The 23,267-nt window shown below is 38.5% G+C and overlaps 1 protein-coding gene across 5 annotated transcripts; it reads left to right on the forward strand.

Annotated features, from left to right (window-relative positions):
• Window positions 1-713: 713 nt before the first annotated feature.
• On the forward strand, window positions 714-23,267 carry LOC134841390 (monocarboxylate transporter 9-like; the record flags this gene model as incomplete). Of its 5 annotated transcripts, none has more annotated exon segments than XM_063857345.1 (7): window positions 714-1,049; window positions 1,455-1,771; window positions 19,011-19,154; window positions 19,613-19,945; window positions 20,672-20,877; window positions 21,198-21,591; window positions 22,995-23,267. In XM_063857345.1, coding segments are annotated over 6 exon segments (1,570 nt in total), but the record flags the coding sequence as incomplete, so codon positions are not given.

Consider the following 23,267-nt stretch of genomic DNA (forward strand, 5'->3'; position numbering starts at 1 on the left):
TAAAATGTGATTTCGCACTGATATTTTAAAAAAATATTTAAACGAACTAGCAAGCGTAGTGTAATAAGCTGACTCTACTTTTTTTTCCAACCGAACTCGCAAATAAATGTGCTCATTCAGTTGGTTTTTCTTCCTATCTATAACATTAGCAATTTCAATGCATCTGTTTTCTGCTTTCACGCGTTTAATTCAATCTTCATTTGCTGTAAAGGCTTTTTAAGAAACAGAGATCTAGTTGAACGGCCGAATTCTGACCTGCTTCGGTAGAAACACAAATCGCAAACCTCGGCCTGGGAAAGCTGAACTTTGAAATTAACATATACGGCTCTGCTGATAATTTGAGCTCTGCACATCTATTTTGACTGAAGTTATTCATGAAGTCAAGAATCCCAAAAAAGATGGATAAAGCTTCCTGGAACGAAAGCTAAGGGCTATTGAGCAAATTAAATCAATGGCGTGTTTTCAAATGATTAATCATTCTCAGCTTTATCTAACATTCAACTGAAACTCATTCAAATGCTGGACCTTAACCACACTGCTCTCATAGCACACTGACGGAATAGCAGAGGCTTTCGTCCCAATTTGAACTACTTGGACTGTCCAAAACTCACACATGTTTGAATACTAAAACCTGATTGGCTATTTAACTTTCTGCCATTCCGTTCTTCTGCCAGGAGAAAGTGGTGCGACTAGAGGGTTTGAATTGTAAAACCGGATCAGTGAAGTTTACTCGCCCAAGATAAAATGAAACTAAAGAGCTACAAAAATGGCTCTTCTTCTCTCTGTCCGAACACATTGAAGATTAGCCCGAGATCTCTTCTCACTTTCTTACAGATAAGCTCTATTTATATTCTGTTCAACCAAATTTAACCTGTACGCTGTTCAATTTTGCCTTAAATAGAGAATCAGTCACCAAACTGTGACAGAAGTTTTGTAGTTTGAGTGTGCGTATAGATGCAACATACCTTCATGCACATACAATAACTTCGTATACTTCATATTGTCTCCTTCTCCTTTATTTCGTCTGGCCATTTCAGTTTGAAATTCGTGTTCAAATCATGATATAATAGTTTTTGAATTAAAGTCTTCTCCGTAAAACATGTCGGTGTTATCCCGGAACCTTCTGCAAGTTGAAGTTTTAAGTTGAATTTAAAAAAACGGTTACGTAGCAGTATTTAGACAACAGCTTATTCAGACTCGTCATTAATTAGATAAATACTGCATTAGCCAATCAGAATCGAGACAAGGAAGAAATGAATAATTAATAGTTATTTATTTCGTAAATTTGCTTTCTCATCTTGATTCTGATTGGTTAATATGGTAATTGTCTGCTTACTGACGAGTATGAATACGCCGTTGTCTAAATACAGACCGCACTCCGAAAAAACTCAATCAGAGTTTTTGGATCAGTATTGAATCATATTATTCAAACATATCATGATTTGATGAAACAGTGAGCAAAAATAACAGTAGGAAAAAGAAACAAAGTTATTATTGGCACAGCTATTTAGTCCTGGTTATTGTTCGAGCACTGCTCCTGTAGTTTATTTGATGTCGGTGGAGTCTTCTCTGGCCGAGTGGGCCAACACGTATCCCGACGGGGGCTATGGCTGGATCATAGTCCTCGGGGGCTTCATGTGTAACTTCATAGTGGACGGCACTTGCTACTCCTACGGACTGCTGCTGAATGACTTCAAGAACGAGTTCGGAGCCAGCACCTTCCAGGCAGCCATGGCCGGATCACTCTGTCAGGGCTGCTACTTAATTATGGGTCAGTCTTAATCATTGTTCACGCCATTGAAAGTGGGGAGGAACTCTGTATCGGGCGTTGTATTTTTTTCCAGTAAAAGTCAAAATGCACAAATATTTATTGGAACGGGCCAAGTGATACATCACATTAAAGCCCTTTCAGTTGTAATTGGAATGACTAGAATTTTCAAAAAGTTGTCCCAGTGTCCAGAAAAACTCTTTTGAAGTTTTTGGTTTGTAGTCTTTGTAATTTTAAGAGCATGATTTGTAATTTTAGCGCGTAAAACAACCGTTTGTTAAATGAAATTGTTTGTTTGCGCTGAAAAATCTTGATTTCATTTATGATTCATTTTTCGAAAACAACTGTCCTAGTATCAGTTCACTAATTTTCTACTCGTTTATATTGTTCTGTCATCGCACCACGTAAAAAAACCGAGACTTAATTTAAGAATTTTTTTATAGAGTTCCTATGATTTTAGTCGGATCATTCTGTGCTACTTGCAAAACATCCGATATCCATAATTAGACTTGCGAAAACAAGTATCGTGTAATAGGGAACTGAAAATTTTTCCCGTAAACAACTTTTATTACAAGAAATTGATCCTGCTTTTGTGTTGTACCTTAACTTCCAGGTTCCTTCCTACCTGGCCTAGAGGTAACACTGTCGCTTTTGAATCCTAAAGTCTGAGGAATTTTTTTTTTTTTTTACATGAGTACGTATGAAATTGCAATTTTTTCCTCTAAAAAATTAATTGTAGGAACTTTGATTGTTTTTTTTTGGTTTAGGTGCCACTTCTCAGATTTTTTCTGTTCTGATAACAAGTATTATAGTAGTTGCAGGTGTCGTTTGTTGAAGTTTCATGTAGACTGGAAACTTTTGAACGTTTTCAATGAAATCATTATGAAATCAATCAAGTTTTTTCCATTGCTGATTTAAAGTTCGAATGTCTTGCTTGGCATATTTTCCTGGAATTCCTGCGAGGCGACAATTCGTAACAGACGACAATTCGTAACAGGCGACAATTCGTAAAAACCACACTTCGTAACAGTAGATTAAGCTAGGTACACTGCTTCACGCGCAATATTTCTAAGGTGCCTGGTGTAGAGAATTGTTGCTTGTTATGAATCGTCGCCTGTTACGACTTGTCGCCTGTTACCAATTATCGCCTGTTATGAATTGTCACCCTACCGATGAAAACAAGTATTCTGAAAATATATGGTATTGGGCTTTTCTATTTTTCACTGTTTGCAAAATTTTAATTTTTCTGATGAGCTGTTTTACCAATTTTTAAAAAGCTGGTCGTCTTGCTTACTTCCCTTTGTGCCTATATAAACCTCTATTCTCTTTTTCTGTTTACTCTACCCCACTGTGTACAGACTTTGAAAAAGTCTGCTGGGGATTTTCTTATGCATTTTTTTTCATTTTCTGTAAAGATCATCCTCCCAAATCTGAGATTTTGGGTTCACTTGGTAAAACGAGTCGTGGGAAGCTTCTTGGCGTGAGCGGCGAAGTCCAGTTTTTTAAACGCAGTAAATGCCATCGAAAAAGTCAAATTTTGATTTTTTTGATAGCTTTTTTGATACTTTTTGACTGTTCTCGGGATCATCAATCGAGATCGCAGGTTGTTGGCAACTCCCTGCATGAGTGGCCACGCCCAAACTTTTTCACTTCAAAAAACTTATGGCCCGCGGACAAATTAATTTTTGTTATATGACGCTCTTTGACCTTTCTCGAAAAGCACCCTCCCGAATCTAGTTTTCGGGTTCAATCGACATAACAAGTTTTGTGAGTTTCTTCTTCATAAGGGGCTACGCCCCAATTTTCTTACGTAAAAGTTTTTGATTCTCGGAAAGTTACATTTGTGATTAAATGACCGTTTTTTGGAAATTTGAGAAACCCGGTTTTCATAATCCTTTCTGCTTTAGTTATGGATTTCGGAAAGCCGCGTTTTTGAGCTTTCCTGAAAAACTAATCTATCAAATCTGAGATGAAGGTTTCAATAGAAAAAACCGGTTGCATTATTATAACAAATTCAAAAAATCAAACTGGTATTTCCAGCTTTAGCCGAAAATTTAGGTTCACTTATATTTTTGCAACATTTTTCTTTTTTTTCTATTTATGGTTTTTTATGTTTGTGTTGTATCGCAAGAGGTGCGAAACTCCGCTTTGCTTCTGTGTATTATCTTTGTTTTTACTTTTTGTTTTGTACGGTCAATGGATTGTTTTGAGATAAAGTTAGAAACAAAAGTTTTTCATAAATAAGTTTCAATTTTCGAAAAAAAGTTTGGTTTTGAACACGTGACAGATTTTCACAATTTTTTGCAAATTGCCGTATGAACAGTTTTTAAACAACTTAATATCGTATTTTTAAGAGGGATTGCGAATCTGGAAAAGCCCAATTTTGGCGTGGTGCAGAAAGTTCCGATAATTACCTTGCTTGCTATATTGCTTACAAAATGAATTTCAAAATGGCTTTCCTAGAGGTTTTGTCATTTCGGATGGCCATTGTCTGGATTGGAATCAAAAGACAAACGATAAGTGGATGTTATGAGGAAAAAAGGAATTCAGAGAAAAACTTAGAGGACAGAATTTTGTTACGAATGCTTAGGCATGCTTGGATTAAACCGGCAAGTGCATTTTTCAACTGAAGCATTTTCCTTTAAAAGTAGCTGTATTTCAGAATTTGTCAGTTGATTCCAGAAACATTCTGCTCAATTTTTTGCATATTTTAAGTTTATTTTAAGTCCCTGTTTACAAATCATCTCATGAATACTTAATTTTCATGTTAAAAACTCGATGAATAATGAAAAATACTTCTGCCTTGATCCGAAAAAATTTTAAGGATCAACCGTACAAAATCTCCCCACCCAAACCGATTTAGGAGGGAGAAATTACGAATTTTTCATAAGTTAATTTTGAGAAGAAAATTATTTCACCTTACCAAACTAATGAACTTATCGAAACATAAATAAAACTTTGACTCAACTGATTTTGTAGTCTATCAAAATACAAAATTGGGTAACTTCCCAAATGGCATAAAAATGAAATTTTTCCCAAATGGCGTAAATTTCAAGTTTTCATTGTAATTCAAATGTTTTCTATAAATTTCTAATTCCAACAGTTTGTCAGGAACGAAAACACGTGAACAAAATTTGGAACTAACTGCTTCCAAACAAATGTTAAGTCGGAAAAATTGACCAAAAGAAGCTTGCCAATAAGGGCAAGCATATGCTTTTCGCTTTTGATTTAAAATTCTACAATTTTTTCAAGATTAAGTGTCAATCAACTTTTCAATTGACTAATTTTCTCATATTGTTCACGAAAAAATTGTTCTCGATTTTCTCAATGCAACTTTAGCATGAAATTCATGTCATTTGGGAAATTTTTCATTTTTTATGCCATTTGGTAATTATGCCATTTGAAACGTAATCCAAAATTGTATGAACAACTTCAAAATGATACCTTTTTGCAATCCCCTGATGCAAGTTGCTGTTACGAGTTTCGAAAAAAAGGAAAGGAAATATTTTAAATCGCGTTGAAGATAACGATGACTTAAAATAAAAACCAAAATGGATTCAGGCTGGACGCATTTGTAAAGTCTATTTGAAAAATTGAAGCTTGGATATTTATTGTTCCGACTTTCGATACGAAAGTAAGGGAATATTTGTCCTCGGGGTGGGTTTTTTTTTCTTCAGACAAATTTCGACTTCTTAACTAGCCATTTTTGACGGAATTTTTTATATCATTCAAAAGGTATTGCTGTCCTAAGCTTAAATTTGAAAAGATATTTTACCTGTGATCATTTTTCGTAAAGTTATGTGGGTTTAAAGATTGCCATTTTGGCCAATTTGGGACAATTAACGCGCGATATATTTCGCACTATTAACGCGTAAGCGGAGATATAATCCGTCTTAGAAATCTTTCCAAATTGGTTTAAAGAAGCATATTTGCCATAATTGATTTATTACAAGGAGCGAAATCTATCCTTACTTTATATGGCGTGTGGGGTGATGGTTTTCATAAAAATTTTCAAATTTTAGAATTTTTTTCATTTTGTTTTATTTCATTTAATTTTTTAATGTTATTACTGCTCTATAAACCCTAAAAGGCAGTCGGAACATTCAGGGATTTGCCTTGATACGAGCAGTCTTGTTTCACTTGTTTTCAGCGCGCTCTATATCCGTAGGTCTGTGATGGTCAACGCTTTGAGTGTGCGTTTGTTTGAGCGCTCCTATTTAACTCTCTTTGCTCAAGTTATTCTTTCTCTTATTAAACTTAAATGCATTTTCCCATTAATTGACGGCTAGGTACTTGTTTTATCATGTTTTTGTTCCAACTTTTGTAACGAAAGTAATGGAATATTTGTGCACAGCGAGGGGGTTTAAAGATTTGCTATTTTGGGGGTTTAAAGATTGTCATTTTCACCTGTGATCATTTTTCGTAATTATGGGGTTCAAAGATGCCATTTTTGCCAATTTGGGACCATTAACGCGCGATATATTTCACGGTATTAACGCGTAAGCAGAGATTTAATTCGTCTTAGAATTCGTTCCAAATTGGTTGAAAGAAGCTTATTTGCCACAATTGATTGGTTACTAGCAGCGAAATCTATCACTTTGTATTTTATATGGCGTGTGCGGGATGATTTTCACAAAAAAACTCAAATTTAAATAAAAAGTTTTTCCAATCTATTTTTTTACTTTTAATTTTTTCATGTTATTTCTGCTCGATAGACCTTAAAAAGCATTCGGAACAATCAGGGCTTCGCGCTGATACGAGCAGTTTTGTTATCTTTTGTTCCGACTTTCGAATATGAAAACTCAGGTTGTTTTTTAGACCAATTTCAAAACACTCCTTCCAATGATCGATCCCTTAAGCTTCATGAGACCAGCCGAGTGTGCACGCCACTATGGTATCCTGCCACAAGTCTGCCCAAAATGCTCATGTTTTAATTTCCACCTGGCAAATTTTCTTGCACTACAAAATCGTACAAAATTGAATTGAGGCAGCTAATTGGCTTTATTAATTCCGTACACGACTCAAAATTTAAGTCTTCACTTTTGATTTCATCGGCCTAAAGTTCATAGTGGCCTGATACGAGCAGTCGGCCTGATACGAACAGCCTTTTTGCATTTTATTGGAAAATGTCGCGCCGAATGTCTTTCATTTTATCATTCAAGAGAAAAATCTGTTGTTTTTATTTTAGGAAACTGCCTAACTGTTTTTATTGAATGTCTTTTTTAAGCCTTGTCATTTTATTAAACCATCATTCTAATAAAAAAAGTCATTTTTCTAGAATGATGTGTAAGTGTGTGTATGTTTGTGTGCGAGTGTGCGTGTGACCTCCCCCAAACAACAACACATACATGCAATGGTTGGTATAATTTTTGTTACCACTCAATATTCAGATAAAAATGAGAAAAAAATAACTTTTTTTCTTAAAAACCAGACTGGAACGTACCAACTCTATTGTAAAATGTCATTTTAAAGCCTTGCTTTTTTAGACCATTATTGTTATAGGAAATGTCATTTTGTATCAGAATGACGGTTTGTGTGTTTGTGCGTGCTTGCGTGCGTTTCTGTGCGTGTGTAAGTCAAGCAAGCAATGGTTGAAATAGTTTCTTAGCCAATCTCATAACTTTTTTTTCTTAAAAACCAGACTGGAACGTACCAACTCTATTGTAAAATGTCATTTTAAAGCCTTGCTTTTTTAGACGTTATTGTTATAGGAAATGTCATTTTGTATCAGAATGACGGTTTGTGTGTTTGTGCGTGCGTGCGTGCATTTCTGTGCGTGTGTGTGTGTAAGTCAAGCAAGCAATGGTTGAAATAGTTTCTTAGCCAATCTCATAATTTTCTGATTAAAATGAGGAAAGCTAACTTTAAAAAAAAACTAGAGTAGAGTAACCAACTATACAGTAGAAGATCATTTTAAAGCCTTTCCTTTTAACTTGTCCATTAGTTCCTGTTTGACAAAAATAAGTTTTTTCTCGAAAAATACCCTGCCAAATCTGAAATTTTTGTTTCATTATGTAGAGCGGGTTGTGAAAAGTTCCCCCTACATGTAGAGCGGGTATCCGGCAAAGCCCTGAAAGTCCCGACTGCCTTTTAAGGTCTATGGAGCAGTAATAACATGAAAAAATTAAATGAAATAAAAAACATGAAAATAAAAAAAATTGAGATTATCCCCCACACGCCATATAAAGTAGAAATTGAGAAACTTCGCTCCTAGTAAAATATCAATTAAATGGCAAATAGGCTTCCTTCAACCAATTTGGAACAATTTCTAAAACAGATTAAATTTCAGTTCACGCGTTATTAGCGCGAACAATATTGCGCGTTAATTGTCCCAAATTGGCCAAAATGGCATCTTTGAACCCATAACTTTACGAAAAATGATCACAGGTGAAATATATTTTTTTCTAATTTGAGCTCAAGAAAACAATACCTTTCGAATAATATTAAACAAATTCCGTCATAAATGCCTAGCTAAAAATTCAACCACGCAGAAGTTTATGCCGGATAAGCAGTTACGCCCCATTTTTTACGTAGAAAGTTATGACCCTCGGAACAATCAAGTTTTTGGATTTTTTTTTACTGTTTTTTGAAATTTTTCGACTTTTCTTAAAAGCTGCCCGCCAAATCTGAGATTTTACAAAACAATTTTTCACGCTCGGAAGTGTTAAATTTTCAATTTTTTGACCGTTTTTTTCAAACTTTTTGATTTTTCTCGGAAACTACCTTCCCAAATCTGAGATTTTGGTTTCAAGGGGTAGAACGGGTTGTGGGAGGCTCCTCTGCTTGAGCTGTTACTCCCATGTTTATTTACACAAAAGTTTTGACTTTTAGGCTCTCTCTACCTTACCAGACCTTTTAGAGCCTTCGAAAAAAAGTGTGGGGGATTTTTTGAAGCATATTTTTAGACATTTTACATTTTCTAGAAAATTAAGCTCCCTAATCTAAAGGTTTTGAGTTTGATTAAAAAAGTTGTGAGAAGCTGCCCTGCATTAGCGGCTACGCCCATCTTTTTTACCCAAAAATTTGTGGCTCTCAGAGTAGTCAAATGTTCGATTTTTAACCGCTTTTTCAAACTTTTTGACTTTTCTTGAATACTTCGCTCCCAAATCTGTGATTTTTGTTTCATTGTGTAGAACAAAGTATCGGAAGCTCCCCTGCGTAAGCATTTATGCCCAAAAATTTTTAACACAAAAAGTTATGGCCCTCGGAAAAATCAAATTTTTGAATTTAAGACTGTTTTTTGAAACGTTTTGACTTTCCTCAAAAACTACGCTCCCGAATCTGAGATTTTGGTGTAATTGTGTAGAACGGGTTGTGGAAAGCTTCCTTGCGTAAACGGTTACGTTCAAATTTTTAACGCAAAAATTATGTTTGGCTCTCTTAGCCTTACCCTCTTTTTTTAAAGCCTTCGAAAAAGTGTGTGGCTGGAATTTTTTTAAACCATATTTTTGGATTTTGTTACATTTTCTCAAATACTATCCATCCAAATCTGAATTTTTGGGTTCAAAAGAAAAAGGTTGTGGGAAGCTACCCTGAATTGGCTGCTACGCCCAATTTTTTTACCTCAAAAAGTTATGACCCTCGGAAAGGACAAATTTTCGATCTTTTGACTGTTCAACTTTTATCAAAACTACCCTCCCGATTCTGAGATTTTCTTTTCATTGTGTAGAATGGGTTGTGAGAAATTCTCGTGTTTAAACGGTTATGCCCAAAGTTTATTTATCAAAAAAGTTATGACCCTCGAAAAATTTTGGATTTTTTGACCATCGAAATTTTCGATTTTTTGACGTTTTTTCAAATTGTTTGATTTTTCTCGGAAACTACTTTCCCAAATCTGAGGTTTTGGTTTCAGTGGGTAGAACGGGTTGTGAAAGGCTCCTTTTTATAACCATTTTCAGTTTTAACCGTTTTAAAAACTTTTTGACTGCTCGAATACAACTCAATCTGATATCAAGGTTTTAATCAAGGTAACAGGTTGTGAGAAGCCACCGTGCATAAGATGCTACGCCTTAAAGTTTGATTAAAAATGTTTAATGGGAAAATTCCAAAATTACAAATATTCCACTCATTTTCCAATTGAGCAACAACTAAGGTTTTGGGCAACATTTCATCCATACAAAAAACTCAAAAATCATCGAACAGGTACCGCCAACTTTAGCTGGGCCTTTAGTTTTTTCGAAAATGTCTCTTGTGTTAGAATGATGGTTTGTATGTGTGTGTGTGTGTGTGTGTGTGTGTGTGTGTGTGTGTGTGCGTGTGTGTGTGTGTGTGTGTGCAGGTTTGTGCGTGGGTGCTTGCGTTTGTGTGTGTGTGTGTGTGTGTGTGTGTGTGTGTGTGTGTGTGTGTGTCAACCACGCAATGGTTGACATTGTGTCTCAGCCGACTCTCAATCTCCTAATGAAAATGAGAAAAACTAACTGTAGAAAGTCTTTTTAAAGCTTTGTTTTTTTATCAGACCATTATTCTTTTAGGAAATCTCATTTTGTATTAGAATGATGATTTTATGCGTGTGTAAGTGCAATTGTGAAAGCTTGCGTTTGTGTGTGTTTGTGCGTGTGGGTGGAGGTTTGCGTACGTGTGAGTGTGTGTGCGTGCGTTTGTTTGCGTGTGTCTCTGTGTGTTTGCGTGTACTTTTTGTGTGTGTGTTTGTTTGTTTGTGTGCGTGCGTGTCTGTGAGTGTGCGCGTGTGTTTTTGATGGCGGTTTTCACCTCTCACGCGAAATACAAACACTCAATGATTTACATAATTTCTTAGTCAACTTTTAATCTTAAGAAGAAAGTGAGAAGAATTAACATTTCTGTCTTCAACGCCCGAATGGAGGTTACCAATTATTCTGTAGAATGTCATTTTAAAGCCTTGCTTTTTAAGATCTTTTTTATTTTAGGAATTTCCATTTTGCAATAGAATCATGGTCTGTGTGCGTGTGTCTCTGTTAGTGTGTGCTTGCGTGTGTGTGTGCGCGCTTGCGTGCGTGCGTGTGCGTTGGTTTATGTGCATGTGTTCTCCTCCCACGCCAAAGCATTTACACGCAATGGTTGACATAAATTCCTAGTCAACTCTCAACCTTCCGAACCTACTTTTTTTCTTCGAAACTAGAACGTAGGTTACCAACTATTCTGTAGAATATCATTTTAGAGCCTTGCTTTTGTATTAGAGATCATTTTCATTTTCGATTACATTGATGCTTTTATGCGTGTGTGTGTGTGTGTGTGTGTGTGCGTGTGTGCGTGCGCGCGTCTGTGTGTGTGTTTGCTGTGTTCACCTCCTACAAGTAATACATACACGCAATGGTAGACATAATTTTTTAGTCAACTCTCATTCCGACGAAAGTAAGGCGAGCTATTTTTTTTGCTTCGAAGGCCCTCCGTTTTTATTATTCATTTTTGTAGGAAATGTCATTTTGTATTAGAATGATGCTTTGAGTGCGTGTGTCTGCATTAGTGTGTGCGTGCATGTATGTTTCTATGCGTGCGTGTGTGTGTGCGTGCGTGAGTGTTTGTCTGTGCTTGGGCGTGTGTGTCTGCGTCTGATCGTGAGTGCGTGTGTGTGTCTGTGTGTGAACTTGCTTGCGTGCGTACGTGCGTGTGTGTGCGAGCGTGTGTGTGCAAGTGTGCGTGCGCGTGTGCCTGTGCTTTGGTGTGTGTGTCTGATCGTGAGTGCGTGTGTGTGTCTGTGCGTGAACTTGCTTGCGTGAGTGCGTGCGTGTGTGCGTGCGAGCGTGTGTGTGCAAGTGTGCGTGCGCGTGTGCCTGTGCTTTGGTGTGTGTGTGTGTGTGATCGTGAGTGCATGTGTGTGCATGTGTATGTGAGCTTGCGTGCGGGTGTGAGTGCGTGCAAGCAAGTGTGTGTGCGTGTTCGTGTGTGTATGTGTTTGTGTGTGTTCAGGAGATCTCCTCCCATATGAAAACGCAAACACGGGATGGTCGACATAGTTTCTTAGGCAATACTCAACCTTCGAAAAATGGGAAAAAACTAACTTTTTTTCTTCCAAACAGGACCGGATATTATCAAATTTTCTGTAGAAGGTCATTTTAAAGCTTTGCTTTTTCCTTAGACCCTTAATATTTTTGAAAAGATCATTTTGTTTTAGATCGATGTTTTGTGTGCGTGGGTATGCGTGCGCGTGTGTGTGTGTGTGTCTGTATGTGAGCTTGTGGACGTTAGTGCCAGCGTGTGTGAATGTGAGCGTGTGTGCGTGGCATGCGTGCGTCTGTTTTTGTGTGTTGAAGTGCGTGTGTGTGTTTCTGTGTGCGTGCATGTGTGCGCGTGCGTGTGTGTCTTAAGTCACGCCGTAAGTCTTTTCTAGAGTCGCGCAGTCAATTTTTTTTGTAAGACACGCAGTCGGTTTTTTCTGAAGTCGGGCCGTCGGTCTTCTCTTAAGTCACGCCGTCAGTCTTTTCTTCATCCTTACTCGTGTTAGAATGATGGTTTGTATGTGTGTTTGTGTGTGTATGTGTGTAGGCGTGTGCGTGGGTGCTTGCGTTTATGTGTGTGTGTGTGCGTGTGTGTGTGTGTGTGTGTGTTTTTCAATCACGCAATGGTTGACACAGTGTCTTAGCCGGCTCTCAATCTCCCGATGAAAATGAGAAAAGCTAACTGTAGAAGGTCTTTTTAAAGCTTTGCTTTGTTATCAGACCGTTATTCTTTTGGTAATTCTCGACATAGTTTCTTATACAATACTAAATCTTTCAAAAATGAGAAAAACTAATTTTTTTTCTTAAAAACCAGACTGGAGGTTACCAACTTTTCTGTAGAAGGTCATTTTAAAGCTTTGCTTTTTCCTTAGACTCTTATTGTTTTTGAGAATCTCATTTTGTTTTATGTTTTTGTTTTGTATTCGTGGGTATGCACCTGTGTGTGTGTGTGTGTTTGTGTGTGTGTGCGTGTGTGTGTGCGTGTGTGTGTGTGTGCGTGTGTGTGTGTGTGTGTGTGCGTGTGTTTGTATGTGAGCTTGCGGGCGTAAGTGCAAGCGTGTGTAAATGTGAGCGTGTGTGCATGCATGCATCTGTGTTTGTCTGTGCTTGGGCGTGTGTGTCTGCGTCTGATCGTGAGTGCGTGTGTGTGCCTGTGTGTGAACTTGCTTGCGTGCGTGTGTGTGCGAGCGTGTGTGTGCAAGTGTGCGTGCGCGTGTGCCTGTGCTTTGGTGTGTGTGTCTGATCGTGAGTGCATGTGTGTGTCTCTGTGTGAACTTGCTTGCGTGAGTGCGTGCGTGTGTGCGTGCGAGCGTGTGTGTGCAAGTGTGCGTGTGCCTGTGCTTTGGTGTGTGTGTGTGATCGTGAGTGCATGTGTGTGCATGTGTATGTGAGCTTGCGTGCGGGTGTGAGTGCGTGCAAGCAAGTGTGTGTGTGTGTGTGTGTGTGTGTGTGTGTTTGTTTGTGTATGTGTTTGTGTGTGTGTTCAGGAGATCTCCTCCCATATGAAAACGCAAACACGCGATGTTCGACATAGTTTCTTAGGCAATACTCAACCTTCGAAAAATGGGAAAAAACTAAATTTTTTTCTTCCAAACAGGACCGGATATTATCAAATTTTCTGTAGAAGGTCATTTTAATGCTTTGCTTTTTCCTTAGACCCTTAATATTTTTGAAAAGGTCATTTTGTTTTAGATCGATGTTTTGTGTGCGTGGGTATGCGTGCGCGTGTGTGTGTGTGTGTCTGTATGTGAGCTTGTGGACGTTAGTGCAAGCGTGTGTAAATGTGAGCGTGTGTGCGTGCATGCGTCTGTTTTTGTGCGTTGACGTTCGTGTGTGTTTCTGTGTGCGTGCATGTGTGTGCGTGTGTGTGCGCGTGCGTGTGTTTCGTAAGTCGCGCCGTCAGTCTTTTCTGAAGTCGCGCCGTCAGTCTTTTCTTGGGTCGCGCAGTCAATCTTTTCGTAAGAAGCGTAGTCGGTCTTTTCGTTAGTCGGGCCGTCAGTCTTTTCTGAAGTCGCGCCGTCGGTTTTTTCTTAAATCGCACCGTCAGTCTTTTCTTGGGTCGCGGCGTCAGTCTTTTCCTAAGTCGCGCTGCTCAAGTCTTTTCTGAAGTCGCACCTTTTATTGTAATTTTAAAAAAAGCAGTTAAAAATCAGTTAATGGCGCTCCATAACTTACCGCTCAGTAGCTTTATCTTAGATAAACACAATCTTAGCAGCTATCACTTGAAGATTCGGTTCAGCCACTTCAAAAATAAACATCGCAAAGAAACTTCTTCCTTCGAGAAAAATGTATCAAGCAAAATCTAGAAAAGTTATGCAAAAAAAATCATACGTTTTTCTATCTTCATCATGATTTTCATTCAAGTTGTTGAGGTCAGACTAATCCCAGGTCTCACAGATCAAAGACAGTTTGAGTGAAGAGCATATGCTAGATTTCATCAAACTCAGAAATCTCAACTGGTGATCATAAACACAGTAATTGGTCGCAAATTACACAACTGGTACTTTTGTGATGCTCAGCTTGCGAAGTCAACTTAATCCCCTTTCTCATTTTTTTATTCTCAATTGAAACTTTCAGATCTAATCTCAGTTTCTAACTTCGACTCCTTAAACCTTGTTGATCTACCTCTGAATGCAAGCAAGTTATGGCCCAGGTTTTGCCCAATTAACTTTCTATCAGAGTTTGCAGCTTATAGTTAGTAGCCTTTAGCAATGATGGACTTGAAACTGGCGGCATTCGATTGAAGTATGAAAATTGTCAAGAATCGTCGGCGAATATTGTGGCGCTGGTGCAAAGTAAGAGCATGTTCACTAAAGTAACGGGCAAAAACAATCTGCATCTGCCAAGGGCAAAACCCACTCTCCCCTAGAAACTAAAAGTTGAGCAGTGCATAGCCTACACCATCAAGTTGCATCATCAGGCAGAAATGATCAAGCAGAAGCAAGAAAATTGAAACCTTGTGCGGTTCTAAGCACAACCACATTGACCTGTTGAAGAACGACTGCTCGGGAACGAACGGCTACGTCATTTGGATGAAGTGTAATTCCTCATAGTGCTCCAAGAGAAAATTACAGTGCAAAGAAGTATAGTGAACCAGTGCGCAAAACTGCGCCTAGGGTCAGAGGAGGTTCTCGATAACTACTTCGGTCTAAGCCAAGTGCTGATGACCCAAGTTTTATAGAAAAAATAACCACCCCACTCTTCAATGCTGTGGTGCCCAATGGGCTGCCTATCATGAATGACCATTTTGTGATGTTGGAGAGCTTTGAACCAGCTGACACGTTTCTAGAGCTGGGAGTTTGAGGAACTGCGAAAACCCGGGGAAGACTCGTTGTGAAGAAAGGACTGTGCTCATGCAAGCTGCGAGGAAGACAGGAGTCTCAAGTAAAATTTGCTATTTGCGCAGGAAGGGGTATATGACCCGACCCGACTGCACTGCAAGTTGAGATGTAACAGTGGTCAACCTTGTGCTCAAAGCAGTGGGTCCAACCCGGCATGTGCATCAGGTGCGAAGACCTTAGAACTTTCCAAGTGTGGGCGAGATGATGTGAGGGGCTACAATTTCGTAACCCGCTGTTTTTGCTTAACTACAGCCTAAACCTGATAAGCGAGAACGTCTCATGGTTGCATTAAGGGGAGCTTCATGCTTCAGTTTTGCCGCAGCTGCTTCTCATCTATTCGAATCAGATGATGGGCAGCTACCTGTGAAGCAATATGGCGATATAATCCCAGTCTCAAGTCCCAACCCGTCATTTCTAGTTCTAACTCTGAGTCGCTGCCAAAAATGTGCTAAGTTTTGTGTCTCGGATGCCTGGCGTAGTATCTGGACCAACGCATTAGCCGGCAACTAGACCCAAACAGTAAAAAAATATATTTTCAACGGCTAGGTTGAGAAAAACAAAGCCTATTTGTTGATGGATCTACCCGCATCCAAGTTTAGGCGTAAATAATCGATTATAACGGATTATTATGATGATTTTTTGACAATTATAATCGATTATAATTACCAAAATTAGGTCTTTAAGGGATTTATAATTGATTATAATCGTGATATTTTCCAAGAGATTATTAACTCTTATAATCGATTATATTTGATTATAATTGATTATAGTTCTTACTAAAAACCCTTACAATCAATTATAATCGATTATAATCGATTATAATCTCTTATTTTGCCGAAATTTTCTTTTATTCGAAATATATCTTATGGGTTATTTTTTTGTGTCAATAAAAAATCTCTGAAAGAGAGATCTCTTGAACACTTTGGTTCATCTGAACATAAAGTTATACCACGAAACAAAAGTTTCATAGAGATCCTTTCATATGAGTGGAAAGGTTCTCGCGGTAGATGATAAATAAATTTTCCGAATCAATCATGAAACTAAATCAATCTGCTGATGTTTTGGTGTTTAAAAAAGCTTAAAATATGCATCACAAAACAACTCTAATGGGGAAAAAATGAAAAAAAAACTTATAAATTTGAATTAATTGGAAAACTTTAAAAACATTTTTCTCATTTTTCATAGGAACCAACGTACACAAAAAGCATAAAATATACGCAATTTAGATGCAACTTCGAAGACAAAAATGGACAAACAAAAGGGATTATAATCAATTATAATCAATTATAATGGATTTTTGTGCAAAACTAATAAAATAGAAATTTGAATAAAAATAATGGATTATAATCAATTATAATCGATTATAATTGTATCAAAAAATAGACGAATAAATAATCGATTATAATCGATTATAATGGATTATAGTTAATTATAATTTGAATTTAAAAAGAGAGATTATATACGATTATTAATTGATTAAAATTGATTGTTTCTCAATTATAGTGAGACTGGTACTAAAATCGTAATATAATCGATTATTAACGCTTGAAACTGGATGCGGGTAGAGACAAGAGGAGCGGTGCGATCAAGGATCGTGACTTTCCATGATGATATCGTTCTTTACGACTTCTTGTTTGACATTATGCTATCGCAAGCCCTACGGCTACATTCGAGGGTTGAAATGATTTTTAGAAAGCCAGCGCGGCGAGAACCAATTTCTGATTGGTAGTGCAGTTGATAGTGAATTTCAGTGGGGGCCGGTCAAGAGGACTTGGACAAGCAGGAAGCATATGAACCATTTTTGAGCGTACAACGCAAAGGTCAGCAATGACGCGGAACTCACCCATTCATACGAACTGGATTACGACCATGTTTCAACGATCAGAATACAAGAGCCCAGAAACTTTTCAGACTTTAGGCTTTAGCGGCGGAAAAAATCAATGAGGACATGCACTTTTGTTGTTAGAACACAATCGAGCAAGACAAGTCATTGATCTAAGAGAGCTCTTGTTGTAAGCAAAGATGCAACAGGAAAACCAAAGCCGTGCGAAGCAATGTATTTAACCAACTGTTTGTGCGAGCTGCATGATTAGACTTCAAAAAGAAGTTTGCTCCGACCTGCGAACCCGAAACGAAGACGATACTATTGGCTTTGTCATCATTAGGTGCAGGCGATAACATGAAGTCGCAAATACGAGGGTCGATATTCCGACTGCATGACAAAATCCATTGTATTGGTTCCTGGAATTGTGGGATTCTAGATCAAGCGGTCATCTGGCTAAGTAACTGCGTAACAACGAATCAACAATGACAAAATTTGGAGCGCTTCGGTTTAGCCGACTGCAAATCAGCAAATATCCAGCGGATATCAGCTCATCATTATCGAAGAAGGGCTGATCTAAAGGAGGGCCAGCAGAAGTAGTCTTAATGAAAAATGAGGACTAAAGTGGCAATCTGAGTCATCTCTCCCGCTGTCCAAAAAATCCTAGCCTAATGGCTGCCAAATGGTTACTTCGATATCTAAAAGGAGGCAAAAATCATTAGCTGTGCTATATTAAGGAAGTTCACGGCTTCGAGCTATATGGATCTGCAGATGTTGACTAGGGTGGAGGTATGGATACTTGTGAACTATTGCCTGTCGCTTTTTTTGCAGAAAAAGGGGCAACACCCAGCTGGGGCACTATTCAGCAACCAACTGCGTCCATATCTACAAATGAAACTGGAGCTATTTGAGAGGCTCCTCATCTACAATCACTCCTCAGTGAGATGAGTTTTATGAGTGCCTGACCTGCTGACAGTCATTAACGAAGACAACCAGGGCTGCATTAAGATGTGCGAGAATCCTGTATTCCAGAAGCAAACGAAGCAACAATCTGTCCGAGAACGAATTGACGATGGGACTGTCGCACTTAGTGTTGTCCCATCAAAAACAATTAACTCGACTAGTTAACGAAAACTCTGAGCAAGTTTAAGGTGGATCAACGTTGTCCAACATTGATGGGATACATGCTGATATTGGACCAAGCGGTCGTATATTTGCAGTTTTGTAATTTTACATCTTTAAACTTGCTTTTTTTCTTCCAGGCATAATTAGAACTAAAAATAGAATCGCTGAAATAGCTAACTAAAATGGATTATAATGGATTATAATGGATTTTTTTACCTCATAAATAATCGATTATAATCGATTATAATGGATTATAATGGATTTTTTAACCTCATAAATAATGGATTATAATGGATTTTCTTGACAAAATAATCGATTTCAGTGACAAAAATAATGGATTATAATCGATTATAATCGATTATAATGGATTATTTTTTCTCAAAAATAATCGATTATAATGGCAATATAATCGATTTCGTGGTCTGAATTTTACATCCGTAATGGATTATAATCGATTATTTTTGTCTCGGGAATCCATTATAATCGATTAGAATCCATGGGCGCTCGGTGCGGGAGTGCTGAGGTCAGATTGTTGCAAGGTCAAACAGATCAAAAACAGATTAATTTTATAGAATCTGGATGGAGTTAAACTTCATTAAAACTCATTAAACTGAGACAAGATCAGGTGGGTATCATAAATTAACAAAATAATCGGCAACAATGTAACTTGTGTTTTTGTGATGTTCAGTTTAACAACTAATTTTTTTCTTTGTTTATTTCTTCTCCTTCAATCACCTCCCTTTTTTGTCCTCAGTTGAAACGTCCAATCAAATCTCATTCTCTAACCCCATCCCTTTAACCCTAGTTGATCTAGGCCTGAATCCTTATACAATTTTTGTGCAACTAACAATTTCTTCATAAGGTTGCGTTGTACTTGGACGCCAATAGACATCCATTGTAGATAGCTGAGCGCTAGCTGAAAATCAGGTAAAAATTTTATCATGCTGTTTGCTAACTTTTTTGAATCGGATGGTTTACTATTCCCTATATGTATATGTGTGTATATTAGTGTGTTGTGCATGTGTATTTTTGTGTTGTAGGTCCGGTGAGCAGTGCCCTGGAGAACCAATATGGCGCCAGGGGTATCACAGTGTTGGGGTCCATCATGGCCTCAGTTGGCTTCATCCTGTCCACCATCGCACCCTCCATCAACTACTTCATCCTCTGCTGGGGAGTCATCGGGGGTACAAAATCCGCATATGCTACTCAACCATTGACTTGGTTCTTAATAGGGGTAGTTATTTTTGAAGAGATACCATTACAATTGTTTAACGTGGGGGAGCTGAAGAGACCCGTGAAGTAAGGGTTGGGGAGCGAATGCCGCGCAGAGGCTTGAGTTTAACTTGGAAACCATAAATGACTGTTAGTTAGCAAATTAAACAATTATCTTTTTTTAAAAAAACCTTAACTTGTGTCTATCTGACGTGTAGCTCAATATTTAAAAAGAGCAAAAAGAGCGAGTAATTTCAAATATATTAGGATTTTTATTTAGTCAATTATTTTTGATCCAGTAAAAAAATGATGTTAACTGAAGGTCGTCTCATCAACAATTCGTTTGAACTTCGGCAATTTTTTTGGTTGGTCACCACAGCTAAGCAAAGTAGTAGTTGTTGTTGTTGTGACTTCTGCTTGTTGTGTACAGGGTGTGGCTTCGGTCTGGTGTACCTGCCCTCGATAGTGGTGGCCAGTCACTGGTTCCAGGCCAAGAGAGGCACCGCCATGGGCTTCATAGTGTCCGGGTCAGGCGTGGGCGCCTCGGTCATGTCCAAAGTGGTCGTGTTCCTCTTCTCACGCTACGATTGGCGAGGCGTCGTCTGGATCATAGTGGGACTCATTCTGAACATGGTGGCCATGGGCACACTGTTCCGACCAATCAGAAGTGCCGATTTCAGAGTGATGAAGAAGGACGAGGACGATGACTCCATCCATGTAGACCACACTCCCACCGTCCGCACTACTCACATAGGCAACAGAGGTTGGCTTTATTTGTCTTCTTTCTCCGTTCTGTTTCTGGAGTAACTCAACAGCAGCACTTATTCTCATAACTACATCCTCAATCTTATTGGTCAAAAATTCTAATCATAATCCACTCATAAATACATTGGAGGAGAAGTAAACAGTTTATGCTCTTCGCAAAATTTGAAAAGTGCCATAATGTTCGAGTGGGTTAAATTGGGGGGAGGGGGGGGTATTCTCACGATGGAGGGACCGAATGATGGAACTCTTTTAACCAATCAGAATCGATAGAGGTTCCTATTGCCTGAATGGCTTTTGCACAAGACCGAAGTCATTATTAACAGAAAATGATTTATAGCGGTACAGCAAAGTTTTCTGTATAATTGGTGCAGATTTTCGTTGTTTTTTGCATTTTTTAAAATCAGTTCAAAAATTTTTCAATACCCGACTTCGATCTTGCAATATGGGAAAATTCATGTATCTGATTATTTTAATCCGTCAATATTAATTTTAATGGCCTGGATGCACATCTGTATTCACTTCTGTGGTTTTTTTGCGATTTCTTTGAGATTTTTGACTACTCATTTCTGATTGGCTGAAAAAAACTGACAATCAGTTCCGAACGCTTGGTTCCTCCATCATGAGGGACGCCACCGGTTAGAGCGACACCAGAAAACGACTTTGAAAGATTCAAAAGACCCAAAGGATCCATTTTATAGGAATGAAATCCGCGTTGATTTGCTAGTAGGTAGTTACAACGACGACATGCCAGGCACCTTCTACGGGGGATCCCAAGGCAACATGCTCCAGTACCCTGGGTCCCAGCACGTTCCAGACTCCGTCTCACCCTCGCCTCCGGTGACTATGAACGGGTATGGAGCTCAAGTGGGGTCCATTTACGAAGTGAGCCATCTGTGGGACACCCACGAGGAGTACTATGGACAACAGAATGTAAGCAGCTGGCACATGGGGGATTTGGAAACGATACTTGGTTTTTTGGCTTTTTCGCGATTCCCTTGTTCGAATATTTTGCTTTTTATATTAAGTTTGGGAGCACTGATCTTCTTTAAAAAGTTGTAAGCTGTGTTTTGTAAATTTTAAAATCGATTATGTTGTAACAGAAAGGATCGTGTCTTTCAAACGCCTCAATACTTGTGAAAAAAACTGCACCAAAACAAATATTCGAACAAAAGATTGCCAAAGGTTTGAAAATACAGCTGGTTCCGATTGGAAACTCTCAAGAATTGTTGCAGTGTTTAGTGATCTTTTAGACGAATCGTAGTCGGACCCAAATTGCGCAGCCACAAGGCGGCGGTGGTGGCCGCTACATTCGAACAGGAGTGCCTCGGGAAGGCAACACGAGACGCAGCACTTTCCGAATTGACACTTTCCGAGCATCCAATCTTGACCTGCGGAACCGAGTGGTGAGCGAACGCAACTTGTCCCCGGGACGCTCGCGACACACAGTGTATTCGAATGACGGCTACTACTCCATACCTGATGTGACTCAGTATGAAAGTGTGAAGAATGGGGAGGGGGGAGACGAGGAGGAGGATAATTTAAAAGATGCCGTACTGGGACCCCTGAAAGAGATGCTGGACTTCTCCCTGTTGAAGAGAAAAAGTTTTTCTCTCCTTGTTTTTGCAACTGTCTGCACCATGATGGGTAAGAACTCTGAACAACAAAATAGATTTGAATGCATTGAATCTGATTGATGCTTACTTTTTTTTCGTCCAATCAGCACATGGCTTAAGAATTGTAAAATTCTCTTCAAAAAACAAAACGAGTCTTCTCTCACTATGCACCTTCTGGTACTGCGGTCGCAGTAACCTTGAAGTTATCTTATACATTAAATGAAAATCGGAATGCTCCATGGACGCAATGTTTAACTGAACGCAATGTTTTAGCTTTGTCAAATGCAACATTTAAAAAATTCTTTGGGCTTAACGTTTAAGAGAAGGCCAAGAATGTTCTAGAACTTTCAAGTTTTCGTAAGTTTGGAATATTCAAGAATTATTTTGACAAAAATTCAATTCTTCAGACAAGATGAACTCAATTCTTTTTCAAAACTAGACAGTGCCCGTCCGTTTTTTCCCAAATTTTGGTCTTTTCAGATTGATATGATTCTGAAACGAACCAAATAAAAACAGCAACCTCCTTGCTAGAACAACTAGCTGTTGCAAACCGATTTGCGCTTTGAAATGTTTTAAAATATTTCACAGTTTCATCGCTTGCATTGCTTGCCTAGAAAAACAAACGTTTCGCCAATGGATTTGCTCTGCGGAAACTTGAGATAATTCAAAGTTTCATCACATGAATAGCGTGTTCAGAATACTTCGAAGTATTTCAGGCTATTTCATAGACCGTATCGTTTTGCGAAAGGCTTGAGTTTTATCAAAACTTTCAGTAAACATTTTCATTGCAAACCTTTATTTATTTCAAAGTTTCAGAGATTTACGATTCGGTCTAGGAAACAATTTGAAATATTTTAATTTTTTTTTAGCTTGAGTTGCTTGCTTACAATTTGGAAATTTCAACTTTTCGCGAACCGATTTTTTGATCTATAAAATAGCTTGAAATTTCAAAGTTTCAGAGCTTGAATAGCTTGCTTAGAAAAACTGGAATTTCTTGCCAGTCGAGTTGCAGTAACCTTGAAGTTATTTATATTATTGTATTGTTAGTGATTTGAAGTGGTCAAAGTCATTTGCGCCGATCTAAAAAAAGACTGATCATAAAATGAGAGATAACCATTCGAAGCTATGGACTAGGCCAGTAGATCTGTGCCTAAGAAAAGAAAACAAAACGATTCTGAATTTATTTCTTGGAATTTTTATTATTTTTACAACATAGAACTAAGGGAAGTTTCATTAGTTATCACACACCTAAGAGCGACTGAGGGGTTAGGGTTCCACTTCCACTTTTGTGTGTGCTTTCTGAAAATTGTTTGGTTGGTATAAAACGCTGAGTGATCTGCTTTTGTGTGGTTCTTCAGACTGGTATGCAATTGTTTGGTTGCTTTGCTAGACTCTTATGGAGCAGCTGAATGAGAAAGTGTTGGTTATTTGCAGCCCTGTTCATCCCCTTCGTCTACCTGGCCAGTTATGCAGAACAGGAGGCGAATGTGCTGCTTTCAGAAAGCTCCACCCTCATGGTCATCCTGGGTCTGAGCAACACCTTCGGCAGACTCCTAGCCGGCTTCCTCTCCGACAACCCCTGGGTGGACCCCCTCATGATGAACAATGTGGCCCTGATGATAGCCGGCGCCTTCACCATGTTCGTGCCCCTCTTCAAAAGCTACTACCTCCTCGTCGGATATGTCATTGTGTTCGGCTGTGGCGTAG

The sequence above is a fragment of the Symsagittifera roscoffensis genome, chromosome 3, assembly GCF_963678635.1.
Source record: "Symsagittifera roscoffensis chromosome 3, txSymRosc1.1, whole genome shotgun sequence".
Taxonomy (NCBI): Eukaryota; Metazoa; Xenacoelomorpha; order Acoela; family Convolutidae; genus Symsagittifera; species Symsagittifera roscoffensis.